We start from the raw sequence: 24,996 nt of genomic DNA, 5'->3' as shown, positions 1-24,996 counted from the left end.
CAAGTCTGAGGTTCTGCAATTTTGGAGAAAGAATTTTTACTGTAAACATCTTCTGTTAACAGAAATGCAAAGACCATCTTTCATGTCTACCTTTTGTGGCTCCATTTTCCCCACCATTTGCCTACATGACTTCTCATAGGTCGTTAAATTTGTCTTCCCCTGATACTCCCATACTTACTATTTGATTGGGATATTGCAGTCCTGTTGTTACCCACTACTGCTTCTTACCAGGGGAGACAAGTAGTCATGCTTCTCCTACTGCTTCTCTCTCTCTCTCTCTCTCTCTCTCTCTCTCTCTCTCTCTCTCTCTGTTTTGTACTTTCTCTACACCATGAGTATTGCTTAATTATGTACAAAAGTTGAACAGACAATTTTGACACCCATTTTCTAACCAAGTAGTATTCAACTTCTGGTATTGGATTCTGACAACTGCTCCATCTGTTGAATGTTCACTTTCCTAGTATGGTCTGAAAGAAGAATGGCGTTAGTCCTTTGCCTTGGCTGAAGTCTGGTCTTGTCTCAAATGAGGCTGTAGTTCTTTAAGATGATTCACGTTGTCTTCTGTCTTTCAGATTCTTTAAGAATTTTGAATAAAAGCAGTCTTGCTTCATAATCATAAGCCTTCTAAAAGTTTACAGATGTATTCCAATAGTATTTTGCTCCTTCAGTCCTTTATTGATTTGCACTTCAGAGGACCGTCCTGTCCTAAGCTCTCTCTGATACATCTCCTATTTTGGAATTGTTAGTGTTGTTTTCTCCTTGAACTTTTCGTGGAATTTCTTTTAATCTTCTGTGAACATGGCTATCTGTTATTACAGGCCAGGAATCTTACTTTTATGATTCGGTGATAATAGTCAATTTCAACAGGTATCTTTGTCCAACTCTGGAAATCATCACCTTTTTGGAATTGTGCTTTGTTGTTGGAACATAAGCTAACTGATATTCTCAAATCATATTATTGTTGACCTCATATCTTTATACTGGTGTATGTGGGTTTGTGGGTGGGGTGTTATCTGCCAACAATTTAGCTAAATGTCTTTTTGTTACCATTTTTCCTTTTTTCTTACACCCACAGTCAGGCAGACATAAATAGAAACATTTTCTCCCTGGAAGGTTATGGAATACATGTATTCAAAATTAATTTGGCAGCTGTACAGTTCTCAAGTGGTAGCCCAGTGTGACGTCTGAATCCTTTTGAGGTACTACTTTCCTTATGTTAACCATGTTCACAAAATCCATATTCATTACAAGACAGGCGTCTTCGTAATATGTATGTTCAGACAATGGTAGTACTTCATGTACGAATTCATGTCAATCATGTCATACTGCATGTCTTAATATCCACTCCCCAAGCACTAGGTGTGACATTTAATAACTTCGATGTAGTTCATAGTAAGATGTCACTGGAGAATGGCATAAGTCAAAATTCCAGTTGTGAATAAATACAGGTAATAGCAGTTAAGGCAGAAAATGTTCTCATCTCCACCCTGTGCCAGTCTGAGGATAAAAATTTAATAAAATTTTTATGTTTTCCTCTAGCACTTCATCAGATTCTTCTCAACATTGTTCTCAGGACTGTTTCGCTTTCTGCATTATTCTTGTTACCCTGATTTATTGGTACATGACCATTAATTATTGTGTACTTCTCATCTAAATATTGAATTATTGCAGGGAGCGAGTCTTTCTGGAGGTAATGAAAAATTTGGTACTGACTGCGAAATAGATTTGCCATTTATGAATGCAGAGCCTAGTTCTGGAGTAGTTTCATGAATTTCTTCCCTGTGTTCTCTGTGAAAAATGTATAGTTATCTGAATGTGGTATTTTTTCCTCTGTGAACATGCAATTTTGTAATGCCAATTTTAACTTGTTGTCCATTTACAATGTCTGAAAGTATTTTGAGTCTGCCAATATTTATTAATGTTTGTATATTTAATGGTCCAAGTGTGTATCTAGTTCTGGATGTGAACTTATGGTTGGGTTTAGAAGTCACTCCTCACCTCTGCAAGTTGGTCTGTGCTGCCCAGTGCACAAAGGCCCAATTGTGTCACTTGTGATGATAGATTCATCTGTCACTTTTCATAATGAAAAAAAGTGAACGAAAATTTTACACAAGAAGTAGGTGCATGGCAGATTAAAGATGTTTGTGGTCAATTTTCTTTGTGAAGTGTCTAGTAGGAAGTATGGCTACAACCGAATTACTGGCTTGTGTAGATATTTACAGCACTGAAGACAAAGTGAGAAAATGGAGAGTGAATTCTTACTAACATTCTGTTTCATTAACTGCAACTGTTTATCATATTTTCAAGCCTCACTTACAGCATTTTGTGGACCACTCACATGTTGGTGGGCATTAATAGAATTATATTTATTTACTGTCTCATCAGTTGTAAATCACAGGCCATTTCTTCAAATATTTCAGGTGGAAACCTCAACAGGATATGCATCTGATAGTACAAGGTAAGTTTTCATAATTCACTGCAGAACATTTTGAGAAATATAAATTTTTATTACTTGTGAAAGTACTTAAGGTATAAAATGCACTACTGTAATTATTCAATACTACCGATAAGCAACAACATTACAAGGCAGTATGGTCAGTAATGTTCTCTGCAACAACCATTATGTGACTGTTCCTAGATAAATAGAGCAAATGTCTAACATCTGTACAGGAAAATAAAAGTTCAGGTGGTATGTCAGCAGCTGTAGTGTTCTTAATGCACATCACCACATGAAAATCACTGAAATTCAACAGATTCATCTCGATGGACACAGGCTAATGTCATACTGCAGTAGAACAAGTAAGAAGTATATATCCAAAAATTGGAGCTGATTCCCACCTTTCAGATTAATGCATATGGTGTTGAACAGCTCTTTCAATGCTGTACTACAGTGGTGCTCAGGAAACACACAAGCTTTTAGTGGTGACAGTTTATGGGCCACCATCAAGAAGAACCGTAAGTAGCTGGTGCTAGTTTCACTAAGGTTGTGAAGACTTAACTGGTGAATCCTGATTCTCTTTGTTTCTCCTTTGTCCTGATGTTCCCTGAAGGCTGACCCATTCATTAAACACATTACAAGTGAGAAGGTAATGATTAATTCCCAGCTCTGAGTCAACAGGTAGGTTTCACACATACCCTCTGATACAGGCCAGGCCCAAACAGGGGTGACTGCCTAAGCTGTTACCTTCCCAAATGCCAATTGGTCCCTCTGTCAGGAGTTTGGGAGGTGTGACCTGACGAGTGAAGTCATTTATGGTGAGTGAATCCTCCTTTGAGAGGACCCCCAATTGGAAGGAGCATACCATTGGAGATGTTGGCAATCATGGGTTATTATTTAGCAATGACTCAATCACCATCTTAGTTCGTGTCTCCTAAATGTCCTCACAGTATCATGTACCAGAGGCGGTCAGTCCTTTTCCATGGTTAATGCATGCATTCTGAAAGTTGCTGTAGCAGTTGCAGATGCTGTGAAATTCTTTTGTCATTTTTGTAATACAACTTTGCTTCTGAAGACGTATCGTGATTTTTCAAGCCCAACAACTGCTTACAGCATTACTCCTCCAGAGTTATCCTGTTTGTGTTGAGGACAATCGTTCACTGAAATCTTCACATGATGTTCTTTACATTCTGATGCTAGATGGCCTCACTGAGGGAGAAATCCACACTTACCTCTCTAATCATGGCATCACTGTGGCCCATTGAGTAATGAAAAAGATGGATGCGAACTTAATGCCCGCATGCACTCTTTCTACCGTCTGCTCAAGTAGTGATTGCCTCACAGATTAAGGCAGGCTATGAAGTCATCACGGTCCAACCATACATTCCAAACCAGATGAGATCCTACAAGTGTCAACATTATAATAAAACATGTATCCTGTCAAAACATAGCCAAATGCGTTACTCTCAGCAAAGGTGGCCGAGCGGTTCTAGGCGCTTCAGTCTGGAACCGTGCGACCGCTACGGTCGCAGGTTCGAATCCTGCCTCGGGCATGGATGTGTGTGATGTCCTTAGGTTAGTTAGGTTTAAGTAGTTCTAAGTTCTAGGGGACTGATGACCTGAGATGTTAAGTCCCATAGTGCTCAGAGCCATTTTGAGCCACTCTCAGCAGAGATGTTCATGAGGGCAGCTGTTTGCCTCCTCTCGGCTGTATCATCTGTAATCCCATGAGTGCCCAATGGGTCTTAATGAGTGAACCATCCATGAGATCTGAGTGAAGGACATCAAACCCCACACTGTAACTTGCAGTTAGCTAGTCAAAATCCGTGCATTTTACCATCTGGCATTTACAGTACCATTTTTGCTATGCCATGCATAACGGAGAATATGCCTACCCAGACTTACAACCTCAAGTTCAGTATTGCAGTAGTGAAATCACCCAGGTCACAGTAGCACCCCCATCTCCTACAGCTGTGCAACAGGCCATCAGATCTTTGCCCCTGGTGGCGAAATCACCTGCTACACAACTGTCAGGCTGAAAGGATAAAAGCCATACTCCTGCAAAGACTTTCTACAGTTCAAACCATAGTCTTCATCTGCCAACTAGAAAGTTCTAAGAAATCAAACAAAAACGGTTTTCTCCTTCCCTGACTTAGAGATCTTCAGTGGTGTTGCCACATACACCCTCGCCCGGCTGACCTCCATTTTGCTGGTGCCCACTGCTTACTGGTTTTCTGCCATGGAATTCACAGGCTGACCCAGGGGGGAAGCTAATATGTTTGTAGACCTCATGGAACAGGATTGTCCAGCATCTGCCCCCTGTAGCAGTGGATTTTTGAAGGCTGGCACTCAGCAGCCACATAGGTGACTAACCTTCTTGTTTTCCCTCTTCCCCATTCCCCATTATGACTCTTCTCCAATGGAACATTCGTGGTATTAGATCTAACAAGGAGGAGTCACGGTTGCTCTTGGAATTGGTGTCCGCTTGTTTTCTGCTTCCAAGAAAAAAATTGTCCTCACAACCCCTTTGATCTCTCATGTTTCATTCTGGTCCTCTGTGATCTTCCCCCAAGGACAGCATTCCACCTCACAGGGAGCCATGCTGGTCATCCATCTCATTGAACACTCGACTGCAAGCAGTTGCAGTCTACATTTCACTTCCTCATTTCACCTTTCCTCTTCATAACTTCTACACCCCTCTTTCATTTGCTGTTACTAAGTTGGACGTACTCCAGCTCATTGATCAGCTCTCTCACGCCTTTTTGCTGCTGGGCGACTTTAATGCCCACAATCTGATTTGGTGCTCTGGGAGAACCTGTCCAAGAGGTGCCCTTTTAGCTGACTTCCTGAATCTCTTAGCACTGGAGCACCTACTTTCCTTTCAGATTCCATGCACATTTATTACCATTTGGACCTCTCATTCTGCACTGTCCAGCTCGCTCATCATCTTGAATGGCCCATTCCCTCTGACACATACTCAAGTGATGACTTTCTGTGTGCTATCCATTCGCAGACTACGAACCCACCTGAGTGCAAATCCAATTAGCAGTTTTCCAAGGCCAACTGCAGGCTTTACCCCTCCCTCACGACATTTACACAGCTGTGATGACCACTTAAAGTATCTTCCAAACGTTATCCCTACCGCCGAAGTGTGTTCCATACCATGCACTTCATGTTTACTGTAGCATGTTCTGTTCCCTGGTGGACTGAGGCATGCAGCAATGTGGTTTGCTTGCGGAGACGTGCTCTCCACATTTTGAACCATCATCCTGATACATCTGCTGGAGGGCTGGTATCCTCTGTAGTCCATACATCTGGGGCTTCAGAGGCCATCTGCCACATTTACTAGAGGAAATTCTGAAATACAAAGTTGTCTCAAGGTTTATATGGTTTGGATTTGTCAGAAACACTTATGCAGGAAAACATGATGCCTGAATGCCCGTTGTATCATTGCCTTTGCTGTCCCCATTAACCATGTGGACTCTCCCACCAGGTATCTCAGCTCCCTTTTCGTCAAGGATTCTACAGTCGGTTTCAGTTGTACATCAACCTGTCTCCTAAATTCAGTGACATTAGCTATGCTTTCATGTGTTTCCAGCCAGTCAGTGCTGTACGTCATTGCCCCCTGCTCATATATTGGAGGAAAGTAGTTTGCTTTAAATTTAGACCAATTAGGATTAGAGTGAAAGTCAGTACATCAAAGCTTCAAATGATGCAGAGGTTTGCATACTGCTTGTTTTTCAGCAATTTTCAGGGAAAATATCATTCAGAAATATCCTCAGAGGTATGAACTGAAGTCATGGTAGTGCCGAACATTGTACAACAGCTGGTTCCTTTTGGTGAAGTGACAACACAATTCTTCAGGTGGGCTTAAATCACCAAGAGCTTCATACCCCAAACAACATCTAAATTTACAGTTCCACGTTTTGTGGATTTCCACATCATCTCAGGCAAAGTATCCTACATAAACACACTGTAAAATCTCGTGATTTTAAATTTTCTGACGAGTTTAAGCAGATCTATATTTTTAATCCTTCTTTCCAGTACCACTGCTGTGGAAGTTTTTTTAATGTGCAACCCAAGCCATTTTCTGTATTGTAAGTAGAGGCCTTTACCTATAGCGATGGCCTCCATGGCCATATTACACATTTTAGTTGCTTGTAGTTACTTTTCCCTTTTTCGGGCGTTCTGTACTGCTTGAAATATATCAGCTCTCCTAGCTAATGAAACCAGTGGCTGACAGCCCAGCAAATGTAGGAATCAGAACCTGAATTATTTCACCAGATGTCTTTGGTATTGGTAGGAACCTGGGCGTTTTAACCCATCATTTCCTTCCATCTTTCTGCCTCAAGGCACCTTTTGCTACTGTCACCAATTCTGTAAATATTTCATAGGTTTTTCTTCATATTTAGTATATAGTGAGTTGTATTCAGTATTGCTTGAAGGTTAGTCCAGTACCCAATTTAAGTTCGAGCAAACATTGCCTTATCAACATCATATGCAGGAATAGGTTGTCCTATATGAATATCCATCCCTTGACATACCTGTGCAGCCTTATCAATGAGTATTTGGTGAGCAATATGGTGATCTTTATTTGTAGTGTAGGTGATGATGTGCTCTTTGCACACATTTTCCAATGTGTTAAAGCCCTTATCACCATAATCTAGGTGCTATTTCAATTTGTTTCCAGCCCCACAGACATTGTATCCAGAAATACAAAGTTCGAATGGCAGACTCTTGAGAATACCACCTCCAACTTTGTTGACACATTTCTTATCACTCGTGCCACACTACTGCATGGTTTGAGCTTTGATTTTCGTATTGCATAGCAATTTGCGACTGTTCACCCAGCTGTCGATGAGAAACTAAACCATTTCATCAAAGCCCTGTTCCCTCGACATCTTACGATCTGCTCTATGAGGAACATAATGGGTTTAAAGCTTTCCCATAGTTCGTTTGTGACATCATTAGGTTTGTTCTTAATTCTGTGGTGAATAATGCGATTATACTTGTCAATGATCTGTGGCTGTATGTTCAGCTATTTGCACATACGTAGAAGATTACATTGCTTCCACATTCGGTTTTCGATTGTCCAGTTTAACCATTTGGCAGTGCTAGTTTCCAAATGGGAGAATGTTGAGTAGTGATTTATCCAACATCATTCCAATTCTACCTTGAAATGTCTATTGTAAAATTTACTTCCATTACATGCTTCAAGGTTGTTGGGCGTCGAGTTAGTCCTGTCTGCAACAATTGTTTAGAAACCTCTCAAACCGTCCTTCCTTGACTTTACTTTCAAAGGTAAGGCCCAAGCAAAATTGGAACATGTGTCTGTGACCATGAGAATGTACTTGAAACCATTATTTGATTTTAAGTAATCTTGCGTATCTGAGATCAGCCTGCCACATATAATCCATTCCTTGTATTATCAGAAATATTCTGCATGCAGGTCTGTAAAGCTCATGAACAACTCCCTCCACAATTACTCGATGATGCTCATGTGACCAGCATTCTCTTCACCAGCTGAAGTTGTAAACAGTCGTAATCGGGCTATGATTTCATTTAGTTACCATAATTTGTATACTCTAGAGGTAGATTGTTCAGTCTTTCAGGCTAAACTTCGGTTATTTTACCTGCACTATGTGGAGCTGCTACTGCTGGTACAGTTAAAATCCTGTATTTGTCACTCTATGAAACTTCCATTCATCCTTTTGGGGTTTTACATGTGTTGGTAATTCGTAATAATGGACCACATGTTTTTATAGTTTCAGGGTATATTTTTAACATTTGACGTTTTCAGAATTATTAACTGTAAGAGCCCTGGCAGTCTTTCAAATTCTTGTTCCCAATTCTTATGGCCTTCTTGGTTAAGCATATTGAGTGCTTACATACCAAATATGGTTTTGTCCTGATGACCCCATATGTTGTCTTAACTCATAATTGCTACTTCTCCTCCTCCTCCTCCTCCTCCTCCTCCTCCTCCTCCTGCTTATATCTACAGTGCATGACAGTTCTTCCAGCCTGTCAGTTCCTGGCTTAAATGTTACTGAGAGATGCTGGTCTTGTTGCAGTTGACCTAACTTTCACAAAAGTAACTTCTATCACATTGCCTTCCACACCTCTGTTTTTAGCGTTACACTTTTTTGGCAACATCCTGCTGTATACTAAGGCATTTTTGAGACAGTTTACAATCTAAATGTGCTTTGAGACTATGGGTGGTGATGGGAGTGAAGTGCCTTAGCTATCACATTCTTGTTCCACACATACGTTAGTTTTGCATCGACTTCTTTAATTTCTTGCCCGCCGGAGGTCTGAGTCCTCCCTCGGGTGTGTGTGTGTGTGTGTGTGTGTGTGTGTGTGTGTGTGTGTGTGTGTGTGTGTGTATTGTCTTTAGCGTAAGTTAGTTTAAATAGTTTGTAAGTCTAGGGACCGATGACCTCAGCAGTTTGGTCCCATAGGAATTCACACACACATCTTTAATTTCTTGTTGACACACAGTTCACATTCCTGTATTAGAGCATTCAACACCTCAACATTCATAGCACCTCCCTTGACAAGACCTTCAGTTCCCTTAATTTAGTGTTACTACCTCCATTTTTTTGTCAAATGCATGTGCTTTGCATCCTCCGAATGAATGTCCAACACATGTTCAAATTTGTACATAGTGTACAATATACTGACACATGTGCATTTTGGTGCATTCCCTTTTTGAAGATACTTGTTCAAGTTCTGTTTCTATTGACTCTCGTTCAATTTACCAGTTTTATCTGTAACCAGCAAGCTATACTGACAGTTACTTCAGCAATCCTCACATGTAACAAATTCATTGAGTGGCATGCCATTTCCTACTTGTACTTTGGAAATATGCTTTAAATTTAGATTGTCCTGTTCGAAAGTTATAAGGTTGATGTATCCCAGACAAATAGCTTTGGGATGCTTAAGTATGTCTTACTGAAATGAAAAACATTGACTTGCACGTGGCGAGCAAATCAGAAATACCTGCAGATATCCTGATTTTCCACTGAGATGTTGCCAAATATGAATATGCTGTTAGGTTTTACGTTTTCAAATGGTAGAATGTCGCTGCTTTTGCTGGCTGTTCAGTATGTTACTCCCTCAATGCCATGCAAAATTTCCTGCAGTAGCTGATATTTTGACTGAAACTGGATTTTTGAAAAATATATACATGCTCTAAGTGGTCTCCCACAGGGTATGTCAACAGTGTAAAAACTAGATTATTTTCCACAGCATGAAGCCCCAATAACCAAAGCATTTCTATCAGGAAGTAATGATCCATTTGTCTTGTTCTTCTGGTTTCTACCTTCATAATAGCAGGACCAGTCATTTGAAGACCCTTGTGGTGAGACTGTTTCTTCCACTTGGTTATGGTGGTAAATGTTTATTTACATTGAAATAGAGGGGTTTTATAAAATCTTACTTACAGATGGGTATATAAAGAAACTTAAATAAGATTGTAATTCAGTGCCCACATCTGGTGATGTTGAATCATACATTTCCACTGCAGTCAATGCACAGAATGCATCATGGTGTCGAGCTATGGTAGTTTCCAATGAATGGAGAGTTTGGCAAGTTATGGACAGTAGATAAGTGCACAATGTGCTGTAGAATTGGAGGATATGTGACTGCCTTCTTTGCCAACACATTAGCTCATCCTGTACTGCATTTCATTAAACTTGAAAGTCTGCTCCTGTAGATCTGAGCTCCTTCTGTGGTGAAATATTTTAACTATATCAACTGAATCCCCTACAGAGATGGTATGATCACCTGGTAACAGCAGGGGAGAGCAAACTTTTCTGTGGAACAAGGCTGAAATTAGCTTTGACGTATTGCGTGGTCAATGTCATTCGTCCAACGAGAATATTATTTTGTCATCACTAAATTAATGGTTTTCAACTAATTCCACTTATAAGTACTTCCTATTCAATATTACACATTCTGACATGCTTACACCCACTGGTATTCAAACAGTAGGTTTAATTGAACAGCATTTTGTTGACACCAGATGCCTGCTGCTGCAACGACTTCATCTTTCCAGCAAGGAAGGCACATAGTGTTAGTTAGAAGCTTATTTGCACATTTTCTCTATTCATCAGCATCAGCATTAATAATTAAACTGCCTCACAACAGGGACTTTGGATGCATGACTTGACATCCTTATCCTTTGAAGTTGTCACAAGTGAGCAAATTATTTATCCATTGCTGTAAGTATATTTTCACAACATCTACTACTATTATAGCTATAATTGTATTATTATTATTTCTTTACTTTCTCAGACGTTAAGTCTGGTTAAAAATGGAAAGTGACGCAGACCTTGATCAAGCGTCACTTCGTTTTAACTGTACGGTATATGTTATATTGCATTTAGGAACTTTCGGGTAATTGAACATGTATCAATAATTACGGATTTCTGTAATTGTATATATAAGTTTCGATGAAGCTGTATTGCATTGATGTACTGGTGGATATTGTGTGGTATGACTGCTGTAGTTGATAGTATAATTGGTATAATGTCAACTGTATTGCAATCATGAATCCTTCTGTCTCACTGTATATATTGCCTTTTCTTAGCCATGTGTTGGATGCGTCTTGATCGATGTGTGGCTGTGTTAGATGATACGGTTGCTTGCCATGTAGTGTTTTCTTTTTCCAATTTCCTTTCTTCATATCTGTTGATGTTACGTGATCTAAAGGGTTGTAGAAGTGGTTATGAAATTGCAGTGGTGTAGCCGATGTATTTACATGAGTGATTGCTTTGTGTATTATGCTAGTTTCTGCTCGTTCCATAAAGAATTTTCTTAAATTGTCTACCTGTCCATAATGTAGGTTTTTTGTATCGATAAATCCCCTTCTTCCTTCCTGCTTAATGTGAATCTTTCTGTTGCTGAATGTGTAGCTTTTGTCTTGTTTCTTGCTGGCAATTCTGATTTCAGTATTTTTGTTAGTCTTTGTCTATATTTTTCTTTTAGTTCTTCTTTAATATTTTTATTATCTATTCCTATTTTTTGTCTGTATCCTAGATATTTATAGGCATCTGTTTTTTCCATCCCTTCTATGCAGTCGCTGTGGTTATCCAATATGTAATCTTCTTGTTTAGTGTGTTTTCCCTTGACTATGCTATTTTTCTTACATTTGTCTGTTCCAAAAGCCATATTTTATCATTGCTGAATATTTCTGTTATCTTTATTATTATTATCATCTTTATTATTATTATTTTATTTTTGTTATTTAGCTTCAAATCCCATATTTTGTGCACATTTGTGTATTTATCAGGCACATTTATATGCTTTATTAACTGCGTAGTCCATAGAACCACTGGCTGAATTGCATCACTCATTTGTTCTGTGTTACTTGCAGCACTTAGATATCTCAATCCAGTGGTAGCTCTCATAGTAGCAGCAGTAGCACATCAGAGTACTGTGAGCTGACACATCTTTTCATAAGAAGCGACTTATTTTAAATTTTGTCAGTGTTCCTTACCTTCAACTCATATATTTCATATATGTCCGTGTATTTACTATGCCAACTCTTGTATGGACAGATACAGTAATGGCTGTGTTCAAGTGTGAATAAAGTTGGTGATTCTTCACTCACAGCTCCCGGTAGTGTTGTCCACCAATTGGTGCACTGCTGCAGTCACCTTGTGTACTGCCCACACTGAGATTGACCTCTCACTTGCAGTTGAGTGGGAAGTCATTTCAGCATGTGGGTGGCAGTGAAAGACTTTCCATGTTGGTGATTGGAGAGCCCACTCAGTTCGTCAGATTAACAGATTCAGGTGCTGTCCATGACTGATGAAATCCATGAGCCAGATGAATTTTCTTCCATGTTCCAGAGGAAGCCTCTCAGCGTGCAAGACTGGGCATTCACAGAGGGTAGTATTACTGGTAATTGGAAGCTCCGATGTTATGTATGTAATGGCACCATTTAGAGATACGACTGCTTAGGAGGGGAAGGAATCCAATGTGCATTGTGTGTGCATACTCGGTGGAGTCTTTACAGATAAGAAATGGGTGCTTCCAAATGCCGTGAAAAGCATGCCATAGCCAGCTGTAGGTGGTGACTCACATTGGTGCTCACAATATCTGCCACATTGAATTGGAAGAGGTTCTCTCTGGTTTGAGGTGAGTACCTGAAGTAGTACTGCTCCCAGTCTTGCTTTCGAGATGGTGGGGCTCACCATCTGTAGCACCATGAGCAGAACTGAAAGTGGTTCATTGGTACAGAGTGGAGGGACAGTCTGTCCCAGACAGTTCTGCAACTGTGTAGGTTGCGGATTCCTTGACTAGCGCCAAAAGTTGGTGGATTTGTGGGTTCTGCTAAGTGGGTCAGGATTCAACTACACAAATGAAGCAGTTCCACGAGTGTGGGGATGTGTAGAGGATTCTGGGCTTTTTTTAGGTTAGAGGGTCTCAGATAAGTGCAGAAAGGGCTTCAGTTTCAAAGGCTTCAAGTAGAACACCGAAAGAGAATAGATACAACCACAATAAAGGTATGGAAATACGCTCAGCTGAAATTTTTCGAGAGACCTAACCATGTTCACAAAGAATAGATGAAATATAGTTGGTGGTGTAGTGTTCATTGCTGGTGGAAGTGGTTTACCTTGTAGTGAAATTGAAGTAGATATTTCCTTTGAGGTTTTATAGGTAGTGATCAGTTAAAAGTTCAGGGCTGAGATGCCGCTTTCGATCTGTAAAACTATTACTTTCTGGCGTTTCGTTGCCAACTGCGGGCAACATCTTTGGAGGTGAGTCAATGATGGGTGCTAGGCCATGGAATTCCCGTTCAGATAGAGGGTACAAACATACGTCACGTCGGACCGACTGTAAGTCTGTCTCAGACTAACGTCATTATTCTCGATCGAATGTAATCGATCGTCAAATGGTTGGTGGAAAGGCGACCACCATATCCTGTGTAACTGTAAGCCTTCCTCTTTTCTGTTGAAATTCTTGCGATGTTTCTGAATCTCTATAGCTTTCCTATACATACGTGCATAATAATAGATGTCCTGGCTAACACGCTTGTCTCACTAAATTTTATTTCATGATCACTGTCTTTAAAAACTTGTTCCCCTACAGCTGAATGTCAGTAGATCCCAGTCGACAGTTTCTTTTGTGTTCAGTTTAACGGCTATTGACACGTCTTATCGTTGTTCCAATATAAACCTTCCCACAGTCACATGCAATTTTATATTTGCCAATCTTGGTCAGTAAAATTCTTCTGGGTTTGATGATGGCGTCTTGCAACAATCGCCGAAACGTCGGAATTTTATAGGTGACAATGCGCTTCAAACGCAGAAGAATTTTATTGACTGTGACAACGGACGCGGAAGCTTATGTTTACACTCGCTAATCTTCTTTGTAGGTCTAAAGATTGTTTAAACTTGAAACTCAGCCAGAACCTTACCAATACATTCCATAATATTGCTAATAATTGGAAGAAAAACTACCCTCGATATATTGGGGAAAGTAAATGTTTAATGTCAGTGGTAGGCATAAAGCGTCGTCCAAAACCGTACTGAATGGCGTCTCTGAAAATTATTTTGAACAATGGGTACAGAAGCGCAAAAACATCCTTGACATCTTAATAGCCCTGACCAAGCAGGGATTAGTGACCACAATGTTGTTGAGCCATGAACAGTTCACAAGAGTGAATATTGTAACATCGAGGCTCACCAAAATAAACGCAAAATTCACGCCCTTAAAAAAAAAAGCAGATAAAAATTCGCTTGACACATTCCGAAGAGAGTTTGCACTCCGTCAGATAAGTCTTTCTAAACGTAGTCCAGATGCGTTTTAAAGTCAAATGAGTAATAACTGAGAGATACATGTCAAATTAATAAGATGTGGTACTGACATAAAACAGGTCTGACCACTGGTGCAGAAGCAATGAATTACACATGCCAAATTAAAAAGAACGAAAAATCCACAAGATTGGCGAAGTTTTACAGAGGCTCGAAATTTAGCGCAAAATCTATTAGACAGACTTTTAATAGTTTCCAGAACGACATTCTGTCTCGAAATCTGGTAGAAACCCCAAAGATATTCTGGTTGTATGTAAAGTACACAATTGTAAAGGTGCATTAATACCTTCACTGCACAATAACAATGGTAAAGTTATTGACGACAGTGCTACTAAAGGGAGTCACTGAAGACGGATTTCCTAAATTCCGTCTAAGGATAAATATAGTGGAGCAGCTTAACACTTGAGAGGCAATGCCTCCAGGTTCCTTTCAGAATATGCTGATACAGTAGCTCCATACTTAGCAGTCATATACAACTCTTCAATGGCAGAAAGATTGGTACTCGAAGACTAAGTTGCACAAATTACACCAGAAACCAAGAAAGGGGATGTGAGTAATACGATGAAATGCATGCCCATACAACTAACGTCGTTTGCAGTAGGATTTTGGAAAATATAGTCAGTTTGAACATTATGAATTATCTTGAAGACATCATTTATTGACAAATAGCCAACACACATTCGGAAAACATAATTCTTGTGAAACACAAGAAGCTCTTTATTCTCGCAAAGTAATGACTGATATGGACAGATGACATAACATTGATTCCATATTTTTTGATTTTCAGAAGGCTTTTGACTCAATTCCTCACAAGTAACTTCCAATTACATTGTGTGCCCCTGGGGTATCATCGTAGTTGTGTGCACTGGTTCGTGATTCTGTACGAGAAAGGTCACAGTTCATAATAACTGCCAGAAGGTCATCGAAGTAATATCTGACGTTTCCAAAGTAAGTGTTATAGGCCGTCTCTTGTCCCTGACCTACATACACGATGTGAAAAATAGCAATTGGCCGTAAATAATGAAGAGCATGAAGTCAACCACTTGAGTGCGGAAAGGAATGTGCTAAATTTCTTTCACACGATAAATCATACAAACCTAAAAGCTGTGAACTCAACTGAATGCATAGGAATTACTCTTATGAATAAATTAAATCATAACATCCTTATAGATAATGCTCTGGAGAAAGCAAACCAAAGACTGTTTTATTGGGACACCGCTTGGAAAACGTAACAGGTCTACTAAAGAAATGGCTTACACTATGTATATCTGTTATCTTGTGGAGTATTGCAATGTGGTGTGGGACACGAAAAAAATTGAAAGTAGTGTAGCTCGTTTTGTACTATTGCGGAAACAAGTGAGAGAGTGCTATAGGTATGATACATGAACTGGGATGGTGATCATTAAAACAGACTTTTTCGCTATGGCAAGAATTTTACATGAAATTTCAAACACGAATTTGTCGTCAGTGTGATAATTTTATTGATGCCCATCTACGCAGGAACAAATCATCATAGTAAAGTACGAGAAATCGGAGCTCACATGCATGGAAAGATGTAAGTGTTCGTTTTCCCTGCATGCAGTGAGAGTGGAATGGTAGAGAAGTAGATCAAAAATTATGGTTCGATCACCCTCTGCCAGGCCAATAATTATGAATTGCAGAGTAATCATGTACATATAGATCAGGCATCATCGTCATTTTACGTATGTAAGAGGATCTATTGGTCTTAGAACGTTTAGGGGGTGTGCTGCTAATTGTACAATTCCAACATATGCAACACTTCATACATGTTAGTTGTAGTACTGTGATATGACATAATGGGCTCAGACATGAGACCACAGGGCAGTGTGTGCTTAATGAAAGTTGCTGGAGCACTGGCCATGAGAGTGGAGGTGTTCATGGCTGGATGCTTACGCTCATTTCAGTGAAATATGATGCATTTGAACTGCTCTTGGAACAGGAGTTGCTACACATATGTTTAGCCAAATTACAGGGAAGAGACAGGAGACACCTCATTCCTGCCACCCCCTCGCTCCCGCCCGCCCTGCCCCGCCCCTCGCTCCCGCCCGCCCTGCCCCGCCCCTCGCTCCCGCCCGCCCTGCCCCGCCCCTCGCTCCCGCCCGCCCTGCCCCGCCCCTCGCTCCCGCCCGCCCTGCCCCGCCCCTCGCTCCCGCCCGCCCTGCCCCGCCCCTCGCTCCCGCCCGCCCTGCCCCGCCCCTCGCTCCCGCCCGCCCTGCCCCGCCCCTCGCTCCCGCCCGCCCTGCCCCGCCCCTCGCTCCCGCCCGCCCTGCCCCGCCCCTCGCTCCCGCCCGCCCTGCCCCGCCCCTCGCTCCCGCCCGCCCTGCCCCGCCCCTCGCTCCCGCCCGCCCTGCCCCGCCCCCCGCCCCCCCTCGCTCACGCCCGCCCTGCCCCGCCCCCCGCCCCCCCTCGCTCACGCCCGCCGTCCGCCCCCCGCCCCCCCTCGCTCACGCCCGCCGTCCGCCCCCCGCCCCCCCTCGCTCACGCCCGCCGTCCGCCCCCCGCCCCCCCTCGCTCACGCCCGCCGTCCGCCCCCCGCCCCCCCTCGCTCACGCCCGCCGTCCGCCCCCCGCCCCCCCTCGCTCACGCCCGCCGTCCGCCCCCCGCCCCCCCCCTCGCTCACGCCCGCCGTCCGCCCCCCGCCCCCCCTCGCTCCCGCCCGCCGTCCGCCCCCTGCCCCCCCCCCTCGCTCCCGCCCGCCGTCCGCCCCCCGCCCCCCCCTCGCTCCCGCCCGCCGTCCGCCCCCCCTGGCATCAAATGCATTGACAATATTCCCTTAGTAGGTGGAACCATTGTAATATTTTCATGGTAATGTAAGTAATGACCAATCATGGTAGCCGAGAGCACTAACGTGCTGATTCCTGGATTCACGTAAGCGCGCCGTCCCTGAATCGAATTTGTCTTACAGATTAACGACGAAGTGCTGGTGTACTGTCCAGCCTGGATGTGGTTTTTAGGCAGTTTTCCATGTACCGCTAGGTGAATACCAGGCTTGTCACCACATTCCGTCTCAGTTACACAGCTTGCAAACATTTGCAGTCATTTACACTTTCCTGTGGATTATACCGGATGCAGGTAGTTAGGGTACACTATTTCTGTCCTGTGGGGGGGGGGGGGGGGGGGAGTGGTGGTAGTCTTTGTGAGTGGTGACCCCATTGAAATACTAGCGTATATATGCAATGGCACTTCGCAACTAGCCTTAGCCGAAAGACCAAGTAAAGGTGTCAAAGTCCCATTAGTCCCTGACTAGTTGTACGATAGAGGGGTACTGGAGTAGGTAGATAGAATGTAAGAAACGGTTTTTGTTTATAATGACAGCACTTTGCTTTGAGAATTGAGAGAACAAAGGAAGGAATAAAGCAGTGGTCACAGCTGTAGTGCCAAACATTTTAGCAAATGTGGTGTAAACCATCAGCTGTGTTACTGTTCAGGCTGTAGTATGTGTGTTGATAAAATACATGTGCACTTCCATCATCGCTGCATGAATAGTTCATGAATGAATGTACCTGCCACAAAAAGATTAAGGATATGAAACAAGTACCCAGTACCTACACAACTCTTACATGGTGGTCTCTATTAATTTGTAGCACTGTATTTTAAAAAGATTGTAACACTTGAAAGTGAATTATTTTAATTCTCATCTAAAAATTTCAAATCAAATTGGCAGTGACTCAGATTAATCATTATTTTTACCTCTTCAGTTCCTTCCTTGTGGTGGAATATTTTAATTTTAAATCACTAACAGTTACTATATATGTAAGTTCTTATGCAATTTTATGAATTCTCGCTTATAGTACTGGATTTATGGACACCTAAATATTGTTTCTTTGTTGTACGTATATCAGTATTTAACATTATCCTCATTACTCTCCAGATTGACTCAGTGTACTAGTGGGAGCTGTGGCATACCATGTGAAGAAATTTGTCAGCATAGAGTGGTCCAGGATGAGTTGGTGATAGACATGAAGTCAACACATGAGTTTGGTACCAATACAGAAGATATGACTGTTGATAAGAACTGCTCAGTTGCCACGCGATATAACTGTAGTACGAGGGAAAAGGAATTACATGTATATAGCTGTAATTTCTGCCAACAGAGCTTTCCTTCAAAATACAGATTCATAAAGCATGTGTTTATGCACATTGATGGCATGCAACCACCTTCGTATGTTTGTAAGTGGTGTGGTGAAGTATTTCACGGTAATGTTAGTTTGAAAAAACATTTGAGAATGAGTGAGAATTATGTCTTAACTGCTGGAAACCATGAAAAATATGGCTATAGTGGAGAGCATCAAAGCAGTATCTTTTCAGATAGTGAGCCGGAAGTTTCTATCGCAGAATACGAGCTGAATTCATACAAGGAAACATGGAAAGCTGCTAGTGACATAGGTAACACACACATGACAAATGATACAGGGGAAACAAATCATTATGGATCTTTATCTACACCTGTTAATGTCAGATCCCAGGGTGATGTACTTACTACAAACAGAATCCACAAATGTGATATTTGTGGCAAATCTTTTGCTGTTGCAGGCAATCTCAAGAAACATGGATTAATTCACACTCGAAAAAAACCTCACAAATGTAAGATTTGTGGCAAATCTTTTGCTTTCCCAAGCCATCTCAAGCAACATGTGTTTCTTCACACTGGAAAGAAACCTCATAAATGTGAGCTTTGTGGACAATCTTTTGCCAGCAGAAGCAATCTCAATACACACACATTAATTCACACTGGAAGAAAATCCCACAAATGCGAGATTTGTGGGAAATCTTTAGCCAGCAGAAGAACTCTCAATAGACACACTTTAATTCACACTGGAAATAAATCCCACAAATGCGAGATTTGTGCGAAATCTTTTGCCAGGAGAAGCACTCTCAATAGACATACATTAATTCACACTGGAAAAAAATCCCACAAATGCAAGATTTGTGGGAAATCTTTTGCTTTCCCAAGCCATCTCAAGGAACATGTGTTTCTTCACACTGGAAAGAAACCTCATAAATGTGAGCTTTGTGGACAATCTTTTGCCATCAGAAGCACTCTCAATACACACACATTAATTCACACTGGAAGAAAATCCCACAAATGCGAGATTTGTGGGAAATCTTTTACCACGACAAGCAATCTCAAGGCACATAAATTAATTCACACTGGAAAGAAACGTCAGAAATGTGAGATTTGTGGGAAATCTTTTGCCAGCAGAAGCACTCTCAATAGACATACATTAATTCACACTGGAAAAAAATCCTACAAATGCGAGATTTGTGGGAAATCTTTTGCTTTCCCAAGCCATCTCAAGGAACATGTGTTTCTTCACAATGGAAAGAAACCTCATAAATGTGAGATTTGTGGGAAATCTTTTGCTTTCTCATATGATCTCAAGAGACAAGTGTTTCTACACACTGGAAAGAAACCTCATAAATGTGAGATTTGTGGGAAATCTTTTGCTTTCTCAAACGGTCTCAAGAAACATGTATTACTTCACACTGGAAAGAAACCTCATAAATGTGAGATTTGTGACAAATCGTTTGCCCTCTCACGTTATCTCAAGAAACATGTATTCGGTCACACTGAAAAGAAACCACACAAATGTGAGATTCGTGGGAAATCTTTTGCTAGGGCAGGCAATCTCAAGACACACGTTCATTCACACCAGGAAGAGACCTCACAAAAGTGATGTGTGTGGCAAATCATTCTTAGATCAGCTGATCTCAAGATACACACATTAGGACACATTGGAAGGGGACCTCACAAATGTGATACCTGTGACAAAAGTTTCACTCAGTTGGGCACTCTCAAGATGCATCAGAAAGAAACTACTAGTAAGTGTTAGTTTTTTGTAGATAGGTTTTCCTGGTTGATGCCCTCAAGACATGTAAAATAGTGGATGAAGCAAGGGGAGAATAAATTGTAATGCCCATGAAATAACATACAAAGGTGGTATAATTGTGAAACGATGTGTACTATAGAGTGGTAACAGATAATGTGACAATATAAAAATCCATATCTGCTGCTTGAGATGTCAAGAAATTGTATTACTAAATACTCGAGAAACATGACTCAAATGTGTTTTTGTCAATAACACTGCTGTTTTTTTTTCCTATAGCTCTTGAGACAAGAAAATTGTGTATTGTGATGAATCCCTATGTTTGTCAGTAATCATAAGTACCATGCAATATTCAGTATAAGGCCAAGGATATGTGATGACTTGCTGCTAATTATTCCAAACATAGGCATCATGTAGTACTTGTAACTGTGAATTTTACAAACAATGACATCAAAAATATATTCATGGCACTTCCTTCACAAAGGATAGTAAACTCAACACTGGAGAAACATGGGTATGGGAATGATTTTAGTCAGGTATGTTTTCTCAAGAGATCTGCTGTATGTGAAATGAATAGTGTACATTTATGTTCTGTTAGTACTAATCCTGTATTAGTAAGAGTAACAACAAATATAGCAGCCTGCTTAATAGCCTGTTTGTTCACCTTTGGAACACAATACTTTGACAGTTCTACACAGTATGGACTTGGCATGTCATTTATGTGTTTCTGCATGTATGTTGCTCCAGTTGCATTCCACACGTTCAGATCAGCTACATGGTGTAGTCAAGATGTTAGGTACCATACTACTAAGGCAACTGTAGAGTCGTTCTGCATATGTGACATGGGCAGTTATACTGCTGGAAGATGCCTTCACCATGGGAGAGCATATCAGGCATGAAGGAATCTATGCAGTAGCAATAACTCACATAGTCGGCAACGGTCATGATGCCTTCAATTACTACCAGATGTCCCAAAGGAGCCCGAGTGACTGTCCACATAGCATAATGGGCCCTCCACCTGGTGCCATTTGCCTAGATGATAGCATATCTGGATGTGGCAACTTACCTGGTGTAACAGGAAATGTCACACGTCCTGACAGTTGGCAGTTGACATTAGCATTGACCTTCATTCCAGCATCAACGATCCCTTGCCCACTGCAGTTGCAATTGAACATTTTTGTGGAGCCCCATGTTCAACAATATACATTGATTTGTGGGTTCAAAAACGTCTATGGCTGCTCAAGCATTGTTTTCCGTAATTAGATATGACACATATTGCCAAATGTCAAGCTTCACAGAGCAGGCAAGCCTCTGACCTGCATGATTTGTAATGCATAGGTGTATTACATGTTTTCATAAGGTTATCGATTTATCACCTATTAGTCACTTTCCACAGATGTTCACAAAAGTAGCATAGATTCAGCCTACCAGCTTCATCACTTTTGAGATGCTTGTTCCCAACTACAATGCCACTGTAACCTTCCCTTTGCTAAAGTCACTTATGTCATTGGATTTACATGTCTTTGACCCATCTAATTGGTAGAACAATTCCTTGTTAATTTCTGGTCTGCTTATATAATTGTAATCTGCTTATTGTATCATGTACGTACAACATGTGGCATTCATACTCCTTGCAGGCAGTATTCATCACATTTTTGCTCACCAGTGCATCTCTACATAAATGGGTCAGATGCTAAAATGTGTAATCTAATAAATTCATTGTTCTTGGTTGCCATTTACACCAGTGCACAATAGCTATATTTTCTTGCGATTTTTTTGTTTTACAAAGCTCTGTATGTGATTGAGAGATAACGTAGATAGGTGTTATGCACCAAAGCTCTTAATTATTTTTTCAGCGTTCAATACCATGTAAGTTACACACAAAATGAAATAGGTAAACAAACATTAGAGCTTACAATTTGATTCCAGTTATTCATATACACAAGAACAACATTCGGGAGAGCTCAGAACATGAGTACTAAATATTTCTTGCGTTTTATTCGAAGATGTTTCCAATGTGGATAGTTTCCTTAATTTGTGTAAATAAACATGACGTTTTTGGAAGTCTGTATTCATGCTTTAATTTCAGAACGATTGTTTTTATTTTTGATTTCCGACCTGTTTGTTATTGGTGAAAGTCGTTTAGTATGTCAACCACACGTGTAACAACTGGAGACAGTTATAATTAAGTGATTGGCACTGTTCTGTTTTGCTACACTTCAGCTGTGACAATTTGTAGTGATGTGATTACATTTTATTCCATCTTTCTCATGATAACACATCCACAACTGCTGTATGGATTATTCATAATAGGCAACATCCACATACCATTGTATTAAATATTATTTTCCAATGAAAGGAAGGAAAAGCCATGTTTCTGGACAATAGGCTTATATTCTGATGAATCTGAAAATACACTACTAAGTGTGGTGAGTATACATATTATGAATGTCTAAGAAAAACAGTAAAATTTGTACTAAGAAAAACAGTAAAATTTGTAGTAACATGTTTAAAAAGGTACACAATATGGACTGAATATCTATTTGTATGAGCTAAAGATGGTTCATGTAGCATTTGTCTGGTACACGAGACGTAAGCAGAAAATGAACATATTCAGTGGTTGTGTGGAAAACTAGGCTAAGAACTGAGTCTACGTAAACACAATAGATACCCATAAATTAAAAGAGTGTAATAGCACCTAATAAAATCATAAGCTAAGCTTATAACAACAGAATAAACTATTGTACAAGAATGGTCAAGGATAAGTCAATTTTAGGATGTGGATTCAATACAAAAGGAGGTTTAGCTCAATAATGTTTATAAGATTCATTATTTTTCCTATAATCTCTGCAGTTTGTACTACAAAAGTTAAAATTGCAAATTTATTGAAGGATACATTAAAACTGATAATATACCCATAATAAACTAATCTCCTTAAGACTGTAACACTATCATTGTTTTATTAAATCTTATTTCATGTACTTAATTGATACTGATTCTTAAGTAATATGTCATTGGTTCAGTCCTTAGCTAAGTGGAATGTAATGCTCTCACATGTTTCAAAGTGACAAAATTATACAATAGAAACAAACTAATACATATCAGCATCTCATCTCATCTCCTAATGTTTAGTTGTAAATGAGTCATGACTGATTTGTGCCAGGATCCAAAATCCACTTAAGTATAAAATTACCCAACAGCTGCTGCTCGTGCACCACATGAATCTGAATGATTCACAATATCTTTGATTACATATGAGCCATACAACCATTCCGAGGACAACAATAGTGACTGGAAGAGAGATGACACTGGGTCAACCACTCTGTATAGGTATTCCAGCTTACTCCTCTATGATGTGTGCAATGCCGTGGTCAATGGTAACTTGCAATTTTCCCAAGCTAGTATTCATGAGTGGTTTGTAGAATGTGTGTATGTGTGTGTGTGTGTGTGTGTGTGTGTGTGTGTGTGTGTGTGTGTGTGTGTGTGTGTGTGTGTGCCTCAACAGTGCGAGAGCAAGGGAATTCTTTATTTTCCTCTAAAATCAATTCAGTTTCACATTTAACGACACTAGTGCTGAGTAAGAAGGTAGGATGCTTGTAATAATTAGTGTTAATGCACAGTTGAATCTCTAACTACATGATAATCTGATGGACACCCCTTGCAAACAAAAAGGATGTCCGTTTGCCAAACATGGCGTTCATAACTAGGTACACAGGTGACAGGGAAAGAGAAGGTGATAACACTCAAATTGGCAACTGTTGCAAGTTACAGACAGGGATATCTGTATATTTAACACATCTATAGGTGATGACAGTTGTACAATAGCAGCAGTGCAATAATATGGCAAGGTTGACACCTACATGGAGTACATCATTTCCATGTGTACTGATGCATGAAATGAAGTATTAGTTATGGTTTGCTGGAAGCTTTCATTGGGCACTAAGTTAGGGCTGAGTCTCTGTTGCAGTCTTGGATGAATGGTAGTGTGCAGGGTGTTAACATGCAACTGTTGTGTGGGTGTTACACAACAAGATCTGTAAGGCTTTGGTTACTTCCAAAGTAGCTGTCAGTTTGCACAGTTTCCTGTGTATTAAGTCACGCTGGATCGCGTTTTTAAGTTCCTAATATTGCAGTATTAGCACAGTGGCTATATTGTGAATTTGTCACTTGGGAGCCAAAAGGTTGTTTTCAGTATGACTGAGCTGCACATGCCAGCATACTAGGATTTCGTTATACTGCATAACAAAAAACGAAGCTCGCGGGAACTTTATCACAGCAATCAGCATCAGTCTGAGCAGGGATACCAAATTTGTTTTCAAACACAGCTGCACTTCCATTAAACAAATGTGCATAGCATTGTGGAGTGGTACTGTGACTGGTTGTTCACAGATGAACATTGTCTGTAGTTCAGTGAAGGAAGATTAAATCAGAGTGAAAAGACATAGATGGTAGTACACATCGGTCGTTTCTGCTCGCATGCTGCAAGAGTTAGCACTCGTGTAGAGGAAATTGCAACAGGGTACCAAGGTTCAATGGCTTTGCAGTCAATATGATTGATCAGCAGTATTTATAGCCTGTCACAGGTGCTAGTTGTCTTGAAACTTTTCACAAGTTTGGCGTTTATTATTCTTTCGAAAAAATAGTGATGGTTTGTGTTAAGTGGGGTTGAATGTTGAGAGGACAGAATACACAGCCAATTGTTTTTGGCATGCTGTTAGAAAGAACAGAAGACGTTATAGCTTGGTGTGTGATTTACTGTAGTTGTGCTAATTCTATACTTTGTTAGGAAACCAAATGTGAGTTTCTATCCCCACTTTCCTGAAAATCTAGTGAGAATGAAACCACATTCTGGAAGTGTCCATTATGTAAACTGGCATGAATATGGAGA

General features: G+C 40.6%; 1 protein-coding gene across 5 annotated transcripts in view; it reads left to right on the top strand.

The window, feature by feature from the left end:
* Positions 1-23,033, top strand: part of LOC126108955 (zinc finger protein 492-like) — a 139,395-nt gene extending 116,362 nt beyond the window's left edge. For 3 of the 5 annotated variants that reach the window (XM_049914340.1, XM_049914337.1, XM_049914338.1), the window contains 2 exons: positions 2,421-2,458; positions 18,152-23,032. In XM_049914340.1, the coding sequence (XP_049770297.1) occupies positions 2,421-2,458; positions 18,152-19,958 (1,845 nt within the window). In that variant the 3' untranslated portion in view covers positions 19,959-23,032. Of the gene's footprint in view, positions 1-2,420; positions 2,459-18,151 lie in introns of all 5 variants that reach the window. The other 2 variants (XM_049914339.1, XM_049914343.1) reach the window with 2 other exon arrangements.
* The last annotated feature ends 1,963 nt before the right edge of the window (positions 23,034-24,996 follow it).

The sequence above is a fragment of the Schistocerca cancellata genome, chromosome 11 (genome assembly GCF_023864275.1).
Source record: "Schistocerca cancellata isolate TAMUIC-IGC-003103 chromosome 11, iqSchCanc2.1, whole genome shotgun sequence".
Classification (NCBI taxonomy): domain Eukaryota; kingdom Metazoa; phylum Arthropoda; class Insecta; order Orthoptera; family Acrididae; genus Schistocerca; species Schistocerca cancellata.
Note: the sequence above shows the minus strand (reverse complement) of the source record. Positions and strands in the feature narration are given on the sequence as shown.